At 35.8% G+C, this 18284-nt stretch overlaps 2 protein-coding genes across 2 annotated transcripts; both read right to left on the bottom strand.

Moving 5' to 3' along the window:
- Positions 1-3102: 3102 nt before the first annotated feature.
- Positions 3103-4293, bottom strand: LOC124388810 (interferon a3-like). The gene is made up of 5 exons (XM_046853839.1): positions 4143-4293; positions 3875-3946; positions 3629-3775; positions 3342-3419; positions 3103-3219 (listed from the first exon to the last, which is right to left on the bottom strand). The coding sequence occupies exons 1-5, from the start codon at positions 4272-4274 to the stop codon at positions 3103-3105; spliced, it is 546 nt and encodes a 181-aa protein (XP_046709795.1). The 5' UTR covers positions 4275-4293.
- A 5184-nt stretch (positions 4294-9477) lies between these two features.
- LOC124389386 (interferon a3-like) lies at positions 9478-10715 on the bottom strand. The gene is made up of 5 exons (XM_046854764.1): positions 10584-10715; positions 10317-10388; positions 10071-10217; positions 9784-9861; positions 9478-9661 (listed from the first exon to the last, which is right to left on the bottom strand). The coding sequence occupies exons 1-5, from the start codon at positions 10713-10715 to the stop codon at positions 9545-9547; spliced, it is 546 nt and encodes a 181-aa protein (XP_046710720.1). The 3' UTR covers positions 9478-9544.
- Between the last annotated feature and the right edge of the window lie 7569 nt (positions 10716-18284).

Genomic DNA, 18284 nt, shown 5'->3' with positions numbered 1-18284 from the left:
GTTTGCAGCTGAATATTATAGAAAGTATGTTGACATAGTGGCTCCAATTCTAAAAGAAGTCTATATAGAGGCGTTTGAGTTTGAAGAATTGCCTAGTACTTTCATAGAACCACTGATAACACTGATATCTAAGAAAGATAGGGATTTAACTGATCCGGCTAATTTTAGGCCAGTGAGTCTTATCAACTTTTTGCCCGCAGCCCTGTCGAATTTCAGGTTTGGGCATTAATATATATATATATATATATATATATATATATATATATATATATATATATATATATATATATATAGGATCTGGGTTAGTTTGTTATATAAGAATCTTAGAGCAGCAGTGATGACAAATGGCATGACTTCCTAATTTTTGACAATTTTAAGAGGTACTCGTCAGGGATGTCCACTGTCCCCATTATTATTCACAATGGTTTTAGAGCCTCTGGCCATTATGCTCAGGGCAGACCCGGACATTTCAGGAGTAAGGGGCGTAGGGGAGGGGATAGAGCACAAGTTACTGTTACATGCGGATGATATTTTGTTGTTATCTCATGATCCTCTCAAATCTCAACCTCCATTAATAAGTGTTATTCAATTATATTCAAGAGGGTCAGGATACAAAATAAATTGGGAGAAATCTGAGGCTATGCCAATATCTAGAACATGTCACTCCCATACAGTGACCCAATTCGGTTTTAAATGGATTCCAAAAGATATGACATACCTTGGGGTTAAACTAACACAGAACTTAAAGGATATAATGATTTTGAATTATGAACCACTGCTGTCAAAGATAAAAAACAATGTGAACAAGTGGGAACAGCTGAAACTGTTTTGTGGGGTAAAGTAAATATTGTCAAAATGGTTATTGCTCCACAGTTCAATTATATATCCATGATGATACCTGTAAACATTTCAGACCCTATCTTTAAAAAGTATGACAAAATTATCAAGGACTTTTTATGGGAAGGAAAAAGACAGGGGATTAAAATGAGTAAATTGACTTCCCCAAGGGACAAGGGGGGCATTGGATTACCTGATGTGAGATTGTCAAATCTTTCATTTAAAATGGCAAAGCTGGCTAAGCATTGGGACAAGACAGATTCTGATTTGGACTGGATCAAGATAGAACAGAAACTGGCCTCACCATTTCATCCCATTAAAGTTCTTTTACAATGCTCTGGAGCTCAGTGGGACTCGAATCCAGTGACAATGCACTCAAGACATGTTTGGAGCAAAAATCATAAACTGTGCAAGACATCACATTATAGACAGTCGTATGCATCACAATGGAGGAATTCTGAAATTTGCATAGGTAAAGCAAGTGTGTTTTGGGAACAATGGCATCTTAAAGGGGTAACTGTAATTGGTGATCTGTATGAAAATGGAATTTTTATGTCATACTCGGAATTGGTGAAAAAATATAACATTGGGGATCAAGGACATTTTTGGAAATATCTGCAGATTAGACACTGTATCAAGAGCAAATCTAATACAAGTGATAACCCTGTTTATACCTATCGTCAGTTGCCACTTCAGTTTCTATGTGTTACAAATCAATGCTTAATGTAAATGCAGATACCTGTAAGAACCTGAAAACTATTTGGCAAAAGGATTTGGGGATAGATATCCATGAAAACGATTGGCTGTACATTAGTTCACCCATTTTGGTGTAAAAATCTGGAAATAATGCAAGAGTGGATTGGATCTAACATACCTGTGGAACCAAGACTATGCCTTCTAGGAGAGAAATCAGTGGTACCCAACATAGCAAAGAATGTGTTTACTCTAATTAAGTTTGGTTGTATTACAGCTGCCAGGATGATTTTACCCAATTGGAAATGCCCCAAAACCCCAGACTTGAAAGATTGGATTGATGGGATGATTGAAATTGCTTCGTACGAGAGCGTGTTGGGGAAACTGCATAGCGAGGGAGTAATGAATAGAACATGGGATCATTTCTGGCAACATATAAAATGGTTTGAATAAGTAGGACTGATTAACAACTGTTTAATTTCCGTGTGCTTTTATTATGATTGTATTCCACTGATAGTGACTAGTGGCTGAATGTGTAATAGCAAAGATAACTATTGAATGCCGTGTTGATGTACTTTGAAGTTTGGACTGTTGAACAATAAAAAAAAATGTTGAATAATGAAAAAAAAAGAAAGAAATGACAATAAAAGCCACTTGACTTGATAAAAAAAACAAAACATTTTTTCTAATTGTGAAAGTGTTTGTAATTATCTTGATGACATAAATGACGTAAATGACATAAAGCACTGAACACTGTAAATACTAACATGCTACAGTCACATTTTACCTAAATACTTATATCCTGGAAGGTAGTTGACTCAGATGAACAGGACAATTCAGGGACCAATGGTTTTGTGCTTTGTGCTACCATAGATAGTGCTACTGTCACATGATTGGCTGAATGGATAATTGAATAAAAGAGTCATGCAAGTGTTCCTATTATCATGACTGGTGAGTGTACAGTATATCCTTTTAATCAATATCATTATATTTACAAATGGTCCTAAATGGCCAGTGGTGTCATGGAAATTTTTGTACTCCCAATTTATCATTATAAAATGCAGCATTTACTGATACATGAATAAAATGTAACAGGGATTTTGGTGTTTTATATGAGTTTTATTGTCAATAGCAGGGGAAGTGTCACAACATTGTATCACTTTTTTTTTACACAATTTCATGTGCAGGAATATAAATAAATCTATAAATAAATACACAAATATATTAAAAGCAACAGTCACAAGTAAATAAATATCTAAATCATAATCACAGATTTATAATTTAACAGACTATAAAAATATCCTTAAATGAATAAATAAATAAATAAAACAATTGAATAAATAACAAGAGTAAACATCATGTAACAGTTGAAATTGTGATCTAAAACACACATTTAATTCACTACTATGATTTTGAACAAAAGCAACACTAAATGATTCAACAATTGATCTCCTTTGAGTGCATTTAAATTCAAAGTGATCGACAAGTGCAGGAAAATCCAATTCAAGCAAAATCTAAGCAGTTTCTGATTTTGAGTCTTTCAAAACAGCCAGCAGCTTTTCTCTACGGTCATCACTGGACAACTGTAACTGATTGCTGAGTCCCAGAGACAGCGGGAAAAAAGTCGAATATTCCAAAGAGTTGAAGCAGCTCTTTTCTGATCGTCTCCCAGGCCTCATTCTTCTCCTGCTGTAAAATTAAAATCCCAATATTTTAGCATGTCTGCCATATCAAGGATCAACACAACATGAAACATCTTTCTGCTTCTGTCAGCATGTGTGTGAAGAAGGGATGTGGAGATCAATGCTGACCTTGTTGTTCTTGCTGAGATCTCGTAGTCGTTTGAAGTATAAGGGCAAGTTTTTGCTCTTTTTCATCCTGTGCTCGAGCTGTTAAAAAATCCAGGGTTTTAGAAAAAATACATCAAATTCAAAAGCATCGTGTATCACACAGATTCAGTTTTAGGAGGAAAAAAAAATATTGATTTGATTTGAACTGAATTTTGATTCTATGTGTGTATTATGAGTTACAAGCCAAACCATTTATTTCATACTCGATGGATAGATTTTAATTAATCACTGAGAAAAGCAGCACTCACACATGAGCGTAGTCCGTTAGCCTGCAGATCCAGCATATGTAAGAAAGTGTCCAGTTTGTCCTCGTTCCAGGAGACAGACTCGGACTCTTCCAATAAACGAGAGACTTCGTCCAGAGTCTGAACTATGAACCAGATCTGTTTCTCTGGCTGATGAAAAAAAGGAGGGAGATGAAGATGAAGGAAAAGTACATACAGTATTACAGGAGCAGAACAACAATTTCTGTGTGTGAACAGCGTCATTAATACCTGAGAATAGCTGTGGTTCAAGAACCATTGATGCCAGTTATCCGGGATGGAGCTAACGCTATTTTCCTCTCCCTGTAGAAACAAAACCACAAAAGAGTCCAATGTTACTCCACATTTTACACAAATACCGTGCATTGATGTAGCAGCCAACAAAATATCCACCTGATAGATAGATAGATAGATAGATAGATAGATAGATAGATAGATAGATAGATAGATAGATAGATAGATAGATAGATAGATAGATAGATAGATAGATAGATCTCACCATTTCTCTGAGCAGTGTTAAACTGGTTTCGTGGTGCTGCTGGAATTTAAGACTGATCCATCGGCAGTTTAATCCTGAGCTCAAACTGCACAGACTCAAGATGAGCCAAAGCTGCACCAAACCTAGAGACATTGTATTTCCCGTTTACACACTTTACTTTCCTGTACTGTGAAGTGTTCTACACTTTACTCTCTCCATCTTGTGCTCTGTTAAAACTCTGATTTATAGAGAACAAGTGGAAAGTGACAATGCACACAATGGAAAGGGAATCTGATGAAGCAAATTTTTGGCTCGTCACTTTCTGGTTAATAAAACCAAATACCACTGTAACTATGCAGTACTGCATACCTGAGGGTGTGTGTGTGTGTGTGTGTGTGATGTATATAGTTATGTAAATATGAGAATTTATAATTTCAGGTTTTTTCTTTACTAATGAATTTTATTGTCTAAAATAGAACTATTGTTCATTTGTTTATTTATTTATTTGCGTGTTATTTTCTAAACGCAATTTGCTGATGATGAAATTGTGGGCGTGTCCAAGTCGGAGTACGTCATAAGGAATGCACCCTTCCTTACTAAGCAGTGTTTGAAAGCAGTGTGATGCCTTGTTCTGCGTCCTACTTTTCCATACTATTTAGTACAGTAGGATGCAGTCACCTTTTTTACCTGTGTGTGTGATTCCCCCCGGAGCTCGGAGGAAAATGAAAAGTTGTGCTGAAACAGAAACAGAAAGCTGGTGTGAAACCCCACAGAACTGATGATGATGATGATGATGATGATGATGATGGACACTAAAGTGGTTTGCAGTTTATTAGTGAAGGTAAACGCTGAAACCGGAAGCAAGTCGGCAAGGTGAAGTTCTCATTAGATCATGAACCCGCTTTTGGAGTTCTGTTTGACATGGAATCAAATCTTTCCAGCTCTTTTCTAGATTTATTACCTTTTCTAGAATCAATTATTTTTGTGTTGTATTTGATGTATGGTTTGGATCATTGTCCTGCTGGAAGATCCAGACATTTGAAACTTTCTGCTAGAGACTCTCAGGTGTTCATTTCATATCTGTTAATCATTAATAGAGTCCTGTATCATTAAAGAGCCTCCACCATATTGAATTATCAACATTTAGACCATTTTTTAAATTTGTCAAATAAATAAATAAATAAAATGTCCATTTTATTATTAATTTATAATGTTTGTCAAATGGTCTGAGTGATATTCTTATTTCAGAATATTATGATTAAAATCCTTTACATGAAGCATATTAAACAAGGTTTTCCTGATGCATCTGTTTCTACATGTTTTAAATGCGATGTGAAATTCTCATGTGCATATTTCAGTTTTTGAAAGTTTTGGAATGTGATAAAACCCCAAATTTATAGTTTCTGAACACGTACAGTTTTCTCAGTTATAAGCAAAATAAAAACCACAGTTCTGTCTTTGGGTGGAAGTGGTGAAGCAAATTTCACCAGAAATGCACTGAATGTCAGGAAACAATTTTCTCACAGGAAAAGCTGCTCAACACGAATATTGTCGTTATGAAACCTTTAAAGGATGTTGTTTTGATGTATATTTAATTTTCACACTTCTATGCCGAGGGATAGGGCTGCCCTTCATATGCTAACAGAGGATATTGGATTGATTGATATTTGGCGCCTGGTCAATCCAACAGAAAGAGAATATACTTTCTATTCTCATTGCCATTAATCTCACTTTAGGATAGATTTCTTTCTTACTTTCAGATTCTATCACTGATCGGGTAGTAAACTGTAAAAGTGGAGCAATAGTATTGTCGGATCATGCAACTGTGGAATTGGATATAGCCCTAAAAACAGAAACGGGTAGAAAGGGAAGATGGCGATTGAATACTGCATTATTACAAGACGAGTTTGGCACATTGTTGGCTGATGATCTGACCTCCTTTTTTGAATTGAATGTGGGAAGGTTGGCACTCATAGGTTGGCATCTGTATGGGAGGCCTCAAAGGCATACATTAGAGGGAAACTGATTGCACAGGCAGCTAAAAAGAAGAAGCAGGAAAGAGCGGACATGCTCCTGTCCAGACAATTAAAACAATAAAATGCTGCTAACATTATTCCAGCAATTAAGAAAGGAGATACTATGGTATCATTGACGAAAGAAATAAATGATTTCTTTCATAAGTTTTATAAACATTTATATATGTCTTCAGGTGGTGTAGATGGAGAAAAACTGAAACAGATTTTTTCTAATATAGAGTTACCTAAGTTAGATACATTGGAATCTCTTGACCTTTCTATTACAGAAGAGGAGGTCAAAGCTGCAATCACCTCTATGAAATCTGGTAAGTCGGCAGGGGCGGACAGGTTTGCAGCTGAATATTATAGAAAGTATGTTGGCATAGTGGCTCCAATTCTAAAAGAAGTCTATATAGAGGCGTTTGAGTCTGAAGAATTGCCTAGTACTTTTATGGAACCATTGATAACACTGATATCTAAGAAAGATTTGGATTTAACTGATCCGGCTAATTTTAGGCCAGTATGGATATATGTATGTATATATATATATATATATATATATATATATATATATATATATATATATATATATATATAGGATCTGGGTTAGTTTGTTATATAAGAATCTTAGAGCAGCAGTGATGACAAATGGCATGACTTCCTAATTTTTGACAATTTTAAGAGGTACTCGTCAGGGATGTCCACTGTCCCCATTATTATTCACAATGGTTTTAGAGCCTCTGGCCATTATGCTCAGGGCAGACCCGGACATTTCAGGAGTAAGGGGCGTAGGGGAGGGGATAGAGCACAAGTTACTGTTACATGCGGATGATATTTTGTTGTTATCTCATGATCCTCTCAAATCTCAACCTCCATTAATAAGTGTTATTCAATTATATTCAAGAGGGTCAGGATACAAAATAAATTGGGAGAAATCTGAGGCTATGCCAATATCTAGAACATGTCACTCCCATACAGTGACCCAATTCGGTTTTAAATGGATTCCAAAAGATATGACATACCTTGGGGTTAAACTAACACAGAACTTAAAGGATATAATGATTTTGAATTATGAACCACTGCTGTCAAAGATAAAAAACAATGTGAACAAGTGGGAACAGCTGAAACTGTTTTGTGGGGTAAAGTAAATATTGTCAAAATGGTTATTGCTCCACAGTTCAATTATATTTCCATGATGATACCTGTAAAAATTTCAGACCCTATCTTTAAAAAGTATGACAAAATTATCAAGGACTTTTTATGGGAAGGAAAAAGACAGGGGATTAAAATGAGTAAATTGACTTCCCCAAGGGACAAGGGGGGCATTGGATTACCTGATGTGAGATTGTAAAATCTTTCATTTGAAATGGCAAAGCTGGCTAAGCATTGGGACAAGACAGATTCTGATTTGGACTGGATCAAGATAGAACAGAAACTGGCCTCACCATTTCATCCCATTAAAGTTCTTTTACAATGCTCTGGAGCTCAGTGGGACTCGAATCCAGTGACAATGCACTCAAGACATGTTTGGAGCAAAAATCATAAACTGTGCAAGACATCACATTATAGACAGTCGTATGCATCACAATGGAGGAATTCTGAAATTTGCATAGGTAAAGCAAGTGTGTTTTGGGAACAATGGCATCTTAAAGGGGTAACTGTAATTGGTGATCTGTATGAAAATGGAATTTTTATGTCATACTCGGAATTGGTGAAAAAATATAACATTGGGGATCAAGGACATTTTTGGAAATATCTGCAGATTAGACACTGTATCAAGAGCAAATCTAATACAAGTGATAACCCTGTTTATACCTATCGTCAGTTGCCACTTCAGTTTCTATGTGTTACAAATCAATGCTTAATGTAAATGCAGATACCTGTAAGAACCTGAAAACTATTTGGCAAAAGGATTTGGGGATAGATATCCATGAAAACGATTGGCTGTACATTAGTTCACCCATTTTGGTGTAAAAATCTGGAAATAATGCAAGAGTGGATTGGATCTAACATACCTGTGGAACCAAGACTATGCCTTCTAGGAGAGAAATCAGTGGTACCCAACATAGCAAAGAATGTGTTTACTCTAATTAAGTTTGGTTGTATTACAGCTGGCAGGATGATTTTACCCAATTGGAAATGCCCCAAAACCCCAGACTTGAAAGATTGGATTGATGGGATGATTGAAATTGCTTCGTACGAGAGCGTGTTGGGGAAACTGCATAGCGAGGGAGTAATGAATAGAACATGGGATCATTTCTGGCAACATATAAAATGGTTTGAATAAGTAGGACTGATTAACAACTGTTTAATTTCCGTGTGCTTTTATTATGATTGTATTCCACTGATAGTGACTAGTGGCTGAATGTGTAATAGCAAAGATAACTATTGAATGCCGTGTTGATGTACTTTGAAGTTTGGACTGTTGAACAATAAAAAAAAATGTTGAATAATAAAAAAAAAAAGAAAGAAATGACAATAAAAACCACTTGACTTGATAAAAAAAACAAAACATTTTTTCTAATTGTGAAAGTGTTTGTAATTATCTTGATGACATAAATGACGTAAATGACATAAAGCACTGAACACTGTAAATACTAACATGCTACAGTCACATTTTACCTAAATACTTATATCCTGGAAGGTAGTTGACTCAGATGAACAGGACAATTCAGGGACCAATGGTTTTGTGCTTTGTGCTACCATAGATAGTGCTACTGTCACATGATTGGCTGAATGGATAATTGAATAAAAGAGTCATGCAAGTGTTGCTATTATCATGACTAGTGAGTGTACAGTATATCCTTTTAATCAATATCATTATATTTACAAATGGTCCTAAATGGCCAGTGGTGTCATGGAAATTTTTGTACTCCCAATTTATCATTATAAAATGCAGCATTTACTGATACATGAATAAAATGTAACAGGGATTTTGGTGTTTTATATGAGTTTTTATTGTCAATAGCAGGGGAAGTGTCACAACATTGTATCACTTTTTTTTTACACAATTTCATGTGCAGGAATATAAATAAGTCTATAAATAAATACACAAATATATTAAAAGCAACAGTCACAAGTAAATAAATATCTAAAGCATAATCACAGATTCATAATTTAACAGACTATAAAAATATCCTTAAATGAATAAATAAATAAATAAAACAATTGTATAAATAACAAGAGTAAACATCATGTAACAGTTGAAATTGTGATCTAAAACACACATTTAATTCACTACTATGATTTTGAACAAAAGCAACACTAAATGATTCAACAATTAATCTCCTTTGAGTGCATTTTAATTCAAAGTGATCGACAAGTGCAGGAAAATCCAATTCAAGCAAAATCTAAGCAGTTTCTAATTTTGAGTCTTTCAAAACAGCCAGCAGCTTTTCTCTACGGTCATCACTGGACAACTGTAACTGATTGCTGAGTCCCAGAGACAGCGGGGAAAAAGTCGAATATTCCAAAGAGTTGAAGCAGCTCTTTTCTGATCGTCTCCCAGGCCTCATTCTTCTCCTGCTGTAAAATTAAAATCCCAATATTTTAGCATGTCTGCCATATCAAGGATCAACACAACATGAAACATCTTTCTGCTTCTGTCAGCATGTGTGTGAAGAAGGGATGTGGAGATGATTGCTGACCTTGTTGTTCTTGCTGAGATCTCGTAGTCGTTTGAAGTATAAGGGCAATCTTTTGCTCTTTTTCATCCTGTGCTCGAGCTGTTAAAAAATCCAGGGTTTTAGAAAAAATACATCAAATTCAAAAGCATCGTGTATCACACAGATTCAGTTTTAGGAGGAAAAAAAAATATTGATTTGATTTGAACTGAATTTTGATTCTATGTGTGTATTATGAGTTACAAGCCAAACCATTTATTTCATACTCGATGGATAGATTTTAATTAATCACTGAGAAAAGCAGCACTCACACATGAGCGTAGTCCGTTAGCCTGCAGATCCAGCATATGTAAGAAAGTGTCCAGTTTGTCCTCGTTCCAGGAGACAGACTCGGACTCTTCCAATAAACGAGAGACTTCGTCCAGAGTCTGAACTATGAACCAGATCTGTTTCTCTGGCTGATGAAAAAAAGGAGGGAGATGAAGATGAAGGAAAAGTACATACAGTATTACAGGAGCAGAACAACAATTTCTGTGTGTGAACAGCGTCATTAATACCTGAGAATAGCTGTGGCTCAAGAACCATTGATGCCAGTTATCCGGGATGGAGCTAACGCTATTTTCCTCTCCCTGTAGAAACAAAACCACAAAAGAGTCCAATGTTACTCCACATTTTACACAAATACCGTGCATTGATGTAGCAGCCAACAAAATATCCACCTGATGATAGATAGATAGATAGATAGATAGATAGATAGATAGATAGATAGATAGATAGATAGATAGATAGATAGATAGATAGATAGATAGATAGATAGATCTCACCATTTCTCTGAGCAGTGTTAAACTGGTTTCGTGGTGCTGCTGGAATTTAAGACTGATCCATCGGCAGTTTAATCCTGAGCTCAAACTGCACAAACTCAAGATGAGCCAAAGCTGCACCAAACCTAGAGACATTGTATTTCCCGTTTACACACTTTACTTTCCTGTACTGTGAAGTGTTCTACACTTTACTCTCTCCATCTTGTGCTCTGTTAAAACTCTGATTTATAGAGAACAAGTGGAAAGTGACAATGCACACAATGGAAAGGGAATCTGATGAAGCAAATTTTTGGCTCGTCACTTTCTGGTTAATAAAAACAAATACCACTGTAACTATGCAGTACTGCATACCTGAGGGTGTGTGTGTGTGTGTGTGTGTGTGAGATGTATATAGTTATGTAAATATTTGAATTTATAATTTCAGTTTTTTTCTTTACTAATGAAGTTCATTGTCTAAAATATAACTATTGTTCATTTGTTTATTTATTTATTTGCGTGTTATTTTCTAAACGCAAATTGCTGATGATGAAATTGTGGGCGTGTCCAAGACGGAGTACGTCATAAGGAATGCACCCTTCCTTACTAAGCAGTGTTTGAAAGCAGTGTGATGCCTTGTTCTGCGTCCTACTTTTCCATACTATTTAGTACAGTAGGATGCAGTCACCTTTTTTACCTGTGTGTGTGATTCCCCCCGGAGCTCGGAGGAAAATGAAAAGTTGTGCTGAAACAGAAACAGAAAGCTGGTGTGAAACCCCACAGAACTGATGATGATGATGATGATGATGATGATGGACACTAAAGTGGTTTGCAGTTTATTAGTGAAGGTAAACGCTGAAACCGGAAGCAAGTCGGCAAGGTGAAGTTCTCATTAGATCATGAACCCGCTTTTGGAGTTCTGTTTGACATGGAATCAAATCTTTCCAGCTCTTTTCTAGATTTATTACCTTTTCTAGAATCAATTATTTTTGTGTTGTATTTGATGTATGGTTTGGATCATTGTCCTGCTGGAAGATCCAGACATTTGAAACTTTCTGCTAGAGACTCTCAGGTGTTCATTTCATATCTGTTAATCATTAATAGAGTCCTGTATCATTAAAGAGCCTCCACCATATTGAATTATCAACATTTAGACCATTTTTTAAATTTTTTTAAATAAATAAATAAAATGTCCATTTTATTATTAATTCATATTATTTGTCAAATGGTCTGAGTGATATTCATATTTCAGAATATTATGATTAAAATCCTTTACATGAAGCATATTAAACAAGGTTTTCCTGATGCATCTGTTTCTACATGTTTTAAATGCGATGTGAAATTCTCATGTGCATATTTCAGTTTTTGAAAGTTTTGGAATGTGATTAAACCTCAAATTTATAGTTTCTGAACACGTACAGTTTTCTCAGTTATAAGCAAAATAAAATCCACAGTTCTGTCTTTGGGTGGAAGTGGTGAAGCAAATTTCACCAGAAATGCACTGAATGTCAGGAAACAATTTTCTCACAGGAAAAGCTGCTCAACACGAATATTGTCGTTATCAAACTTTTGAATGATGTTGTTTTGATGTATATTACATTTTCACATTTTTCCTAATTATTAAAAGAGCCAGAGGAAAGAAAAAGTTTTTTTGCATATTAATGAAAGTTACACAGTTTTAATAAACAAGTGAAACACTGACGACAGTGTTATTAAAAAAAAAATTAATTGTGACAGTGTTTGTAATGATCTTAAATGTTGAGGGATAAATCAAGTCAAGTTTATTTGTATAGCGCTTTTCACAACAGACATTGTCTCAAAGCAGCTTTACAGAAATCAACAGTCAAGGTGAATGGTGTGCATTTATCCCTGATAAACAAGCCTTGGCTACTGTGGCAAGGAAAAACTCCCGTAGAGGTTATGAGGAAGAAACCTTGAGAGGAACTAGACTCAAAAGGGGAACCCATCCTCATTTGGGTGATATCAAGAGTTTGAACATAAATTTTTTTAACAATACAGAACACTGGAGAGTGAGAACTAACATGAGCGCTGGAGTATAAGATTATAAGTAAATGTTCTTTCTACAGTCTTTGGTATAAAAGTAGGAGCTACTGAGGTCAACATTTGTGATCACCACAGATCCAGCATCAGCTTCTCCATGCCAGAGCCTTTAAACTCTCCAGGAGGTCCAATGTCAAAACTCCACACATGTAGTGGGATCCAATTGGCACTGGTACGTCTCTAGATGGTTCAGGATGTTTGCGATTTCGGCATCTACTTCTTTAAAGTCCATAATCTTTACTAGGTGGGACGTGACTGGAGCTGGCCAAACCTCAGGAAGCCTCGGGATGGGGAGAGAAAGAAAAGCAGTGGAGAGCAATTAGCGTAGCTGCTGTTCATGATATTAACAGCACAAGTTGATAATGTGCATGTGATCAGATGTTCTGGAGCACAAGGTTATGATGTGAGACGTATGTTATGTGTAGACTTTGCTAAAAAGATATGTTTTTAATCTGCACTTAAACTAGGTGAGTGTGTCTGAGCCCCAAACACTGTCAGGAAAACTATTCCAAAGTTTGGGAGCTAAATGTGAAAATGCTCTACCACCTTTAGTGGACTTTGCTATTCTAGGAACTACTAGAAGCCCAGAGTTTTGAGATCGCAGGGAGCATGACGGATTGTAGCGTGTTATAAGACTGGACAGATACATGGGAGCCAAACCATTAAGTGCTTTATAAGTGAGTAGCAGTAGTTTGTAGTCTATTCGAAACTTAACAGGAACTTTTCTTGACCTAGTAAGAACTCTTGCTGCTGCATTCTGAACTAACTGAAGCTTGTTTATTAATGACGCAGGACATCCACCTAGTAATGCATTACAATAGTCTATTCTGGAGGTCATGAACGCATGGATGAGCTTCTCTGCATCGGATATAGACAACATATTTCTTATCTTATAAATATTTCTAAGGTGAAAGAAGGCTGTTTTTGTAACTTGGTTGATATGATTTTTAAAAGACAAGTTGCTGTCTAAAATAACTCCCAGGTCTTTTACTGTTGAACTAGTAGTAACAAAACATCCGTCTTAATGCAGGTTGAGATGCTGGAGCTTCTGTATACTAGTTTTTGGGCCGATGAGCAAAATCTCCGTCTTATCAGAATTTAAAAGTAGAAAGTTATGGGTCATCCAATCTCTTATTTTCTTAACACACTCAGTTATCCGAATTAATTGAGCTGTATCACCTGGTTTAGATGAGATATATAGTTGGGTATCATCAGCATAACAATGGAAGCTAATTCCATGCCTTCTAATAATATTTCCTAAGGTAAGCATGTATATTGTGAAGAGCAGGGGTCCTAGAACTGAACCCTGTGGCACGCCATAGTTCACTAGCATTAGCCTTTTATAGCTTTCTATTTAAATCTACGAAATGGTAACGATTGAACAGGTAGGATTTAAACCAGCTTAATGCCTGTCCCTGAATGCCGATGTAATTCTGTAAGCGATCTAGGAGAAGATCATGATCTATAGTGTCGAACGCAGCACTAAGATCTAGTAAAACTAACAGCGAGATGAAGCCTTGGTCTGAAGCTAAAAACAGGTCATTAGTAATTTTACCTAGGGCAGTTTTTGTGCTATGATGAGGCCTAAAACCTGACTGAAACTCTTCAAAGATATTGTTCTCTTGCAAGTGGGAACATAACTGGGCAGCGACAATCTTTTCTAAAATCTTAGACATAAATGGCAGATTTGAAATTGGTCTGTAATTCGATAGCGTGTTTGGATCCAGATTAGGTTTTTTAATGAGGGGCTTAATAACTGCTAACTTGAGGGATTTAGGAACATGACCTAAAGATAGTGAGGAGTTAATAATATTGAGAAGAGGCTCACCAGCTGTATATAACACTTCCTTTAGTAGATTTGTTGGAATGAAATCTAACTGACATGTTGATTTAGCTTTGATAATAACATCATACAGCTCTTCCTTTCCTATACATGTAAAACAGTGGAGTTGTGGAGTTGAAGGTAACACTGTGTCAGGAGATGGTCTCAGAGGTTGAACTGCCACAATTGTTTTTCTAATGTTATCTATTTTTCCAGTGAATAAATTCATAAAGTCTTCACTACTAAACTGTAATGGAACACATTTTTCAGATCCCTGATTTGTAGTTAGTTTAGCTACTGTAGTAAAAAGGAACCTGGGATTGTTTTTGTTATTGTCTATGAGTTTACTCAGGTGTTCAGCTCTAGCAGCTTTTAGCACCTGTCTGTAGATGAGCATACTGTCTTTATACACAATTCTGAATACCTCCAATTATGTTTTCCTCCATTTTCTCTCCAGATTACCTGTTGTTCTCTTGAGGACATGCATATGACTATTATACCATGGTGCAGGTGCTTGTTCTCTAAACTTTTTTAACCGGATGGGGGCAACAGTGTCTAATGTGTTAGTGAGGATAAGGTCTATGTTGTTAGCCATTTCATCAAGATTATTAGCAGTTATGGGTTTAGTGAGAAACTGAGATAAATCAGGCAGGTTATTTATGAATCTGTCCTTAGTGGTTGGAACAATAGTCCTACCAAGTCAATAACGTGGTGAAACACGCTAATCTGCTCTACCGGTAGTGTGTACAGTATAAGATAATGGTCTGTGATGTCATCACTCTGAGGTAAAATATCTATATCAGTGACGTCTGCTCCGTGGGATATTATTAAGTCTAGTGTGTGGTTAAAACGGTGAGTTGGTGTGGTGACGTTTTGTTTAACCCCCAAATAGTTTAATAAGTCGACAAATGATAATTCTAGAGCATCGTTTGCATCATCTACGTGAATATTAAAATCTCCTACAAGCAGCACTTTATCAAAATTAATCAAGAGGTCTGAAAGAAAACAAGCAAACTCTTGAAGAAAATCAGCGTAGGACCCTGGGGGTCTGTACACGGTGACCAGAGCGAGTTTTCTATGTATGTCTGAAAGTACAATTTTAAGAACGAGCACTTCAAATGATTTAAAACTGAATCCTAATCTCTGACTAACATTAAGAGAGGCACTATAAATTGTAGCTACACCCCCCCCACGACCAGTCTGATGGGGCTCATGCTTATAAACATATCCTGACGGTGTCGACTCGTTTAGACCCATATAATCACCTGGTTTAATCCAGGTCTCAGTGAGACAGAGTGCATCGAGATTATTCTCTGTGATCATCTCATTTATAATCAGTGCTTTGGGTGCAAGTGATCTAATGTTTAAAAGACCAAACTTTAGAACTTTTTGGTGTTTGTTTATCTGGCATTTTTCAGTTTTAACTGTAATAAGATTATTTCTGGATCTTGTGTATTTAATTCTTGGTTTTACTACACGAGGAATAGATACGGTTTCTATAAACTGGGCTGTGTGTGTACTTGTAACTATTTGGTCTGTTGTATGCGTGTTCTCATAGTTGAAGATTTCCTGACGTCTTACCAGTCAGATGGTGTGACGTATCCCAGAGATGTTATCTGATAGCACTGCTGCTCCAACTCTGCTGGGGTGCAGGCCATCAGGGCGGAAGAACCTAGGACGCTCCCAGAAACAGTTCCAGTTCTTAACAAAGAGAAGTTTGTGCTCTCGACACCATGACTGTAACCATTCATTTAGTGCTAAAAGTCTACTAAACTTCTCAGCCCCTCGCTGGTAAGTGGGAAGAAGTCCTGACACTATGATCCTCGTTGTGGGCGATGTGCTGCGTACCGTCTCCACCAGGATCCTGAAATCTCTCTTCAAGATCTCCGTTCATGAAGAACATAACACTGTAATGACATAAAGCACTGAACACTGTAAATATTAACATGCTACAGTCACTGATATTTTACCTAAATACTTATATCCTGGAAGGTAGTTGACTTAGATAACCTGGCCATTGCAGGGACCAATGGTTTTGTGCTTTGTGCTACCATAGATAGTGCTACTGTCACATGATTGGCTGAATGGATAATTGAATAAAAGAGTAGGCATGCAAGTGTTGCTATTATCATGACTGGTGAGTGTACAGTATATCCTTTTAATCAATATCATTATATTTACAAATGGTCCTAAATGGCCAGTGGTGTCATAGAAATTTTTGTACTCCAAATTTATCATTATAAAATGCAGCATTTACTGATACATGAATAAAATGTAACAGGGATTTTGGTGTTTCAATTGAGTTTTTATTGTCAACAGCAGGGGAAGTGTCACAACATTGTATCACTTTTCTTTTTTTTACACATTTTCAAGAATTGTATTTTTGTATCTCAGGTGCAGGAATATAAATAAATCTCTTAAAATAAATAAATGCACAAATACTTAAAAATCAACACTCCAAAGTAAATCAAATCAAATTAACGCATAATCAAAATATTATGATACCTTTAAAATTATTGAAAAATCATTAAATAAATAGTAAAAGTAAACTTCATGTAAAAGTTAAAATTGTGATAGAATAAACATTTTTATTGACACTAGCAGGGGAAGTGTCACAATATTTATATCATGTTTTTTTACACATTTTCAAGAATTGCATTTTTGTATATCAGATGCAGGAATATAAATAAATCTATAAATAAATACACAAACAAAAGTAAATAAAAATCTAAAGCATAATCACAGATTTATAATTTAACAGACTCTAAAAATATCCTTAAATAAATAAATAAATAAATAAATAAATAAATAAAACAATGGCATCTTAAAGGGGTAACTGTAATTGGTGATCTGTATGAAAATGGAATTTTTATGTCATACTCTGAATTGGTGAAAAAATATAACATTGGGGATCAAGGAAATTTTTGGAAATATCTGCAGATTAGACACTGTATCAAGAGCAAATCTAATACAAGTGATAACCCTGTTTATACCTATCGTCAGTTGCCACTTCAGTTTCTATGTGTTACAAATCAATGCTTAATGTAAATGCAGATACCTGTAAGAACCTGAAAACTATTTGGCAAAAGGATTTGGGGATAGATATCCATGAAAACCCATTTTGGTGTAAAAATCTGGAAATAATGCAAGAGTGGATTGGATCTAACATACCTGTGGAACCAAGACTATGCCTTCTAGGAGAGAAATCAGTGGTACCCAACATAGCAAAGAATGTGTTTACTCTAATTAAGTTTGGTTGTATTACAGCTGCCAGGATGATTTTACCCAATTGGAAATGCCCCAAAACCCCAGACTTGAAAGATTGGATTGATGGGATGATTGAAATTGCTTAAATGCGAGGCGTGTTGGGGAAACTGCATAGCGAGGGAGTAATGAATAGAACATGGGATCATTTCTGGCAACATATAAAATGGTTTGAATAAGTAGGACTGATTAACAACTGTTTAATTTCCGTGTGCTTTTATTATGATTGTATTCCACTGATAGTGACTAGTGGCTGAATGTGTAATAGCAAAGATAACTATTGAATGCCGTGTTGATGTACTTTGAAGTTTGGACTGTTGAACAATAAAAAAAAATGTTGAATAATAAAAAAAGAAAGAAATGACAATAAAACCACTTGACTTGATAAAAAACAAAACATTTTTTCTAATTGTGAAAGTGTTTGTAATTATCTTGATGACATAAATGACGTAAATGACATAAAGCACTGAACACTGTAAATACTAACATGCTACAGTCACATTTTACCTAAATACTTATATCCTGGAAGGTAGTTGACTCAGATGAACAGGACAATTCAGGGACCAATGGTTTTGTGCTTT

This window comes from Silurus meridionalis, chromosome 7 (assembly GCF_014805685.1).
Source record: "Silurus meridionalis isolate SWU-2019-XX chromosome 7, ASM1480568v1, whole genome shotgun sequence".
Classification (NCBI taxonomy): Eukaryota; Metazoa; Chordata; class Actinopteri; order Siluriformes; family Siluridae; genus Silurus; species Silurus meridionalis.
Note: the sequence above shows the minus strand (reverse complement) of the source record. Positions and strands in the feature narration are given on the sequence as shown.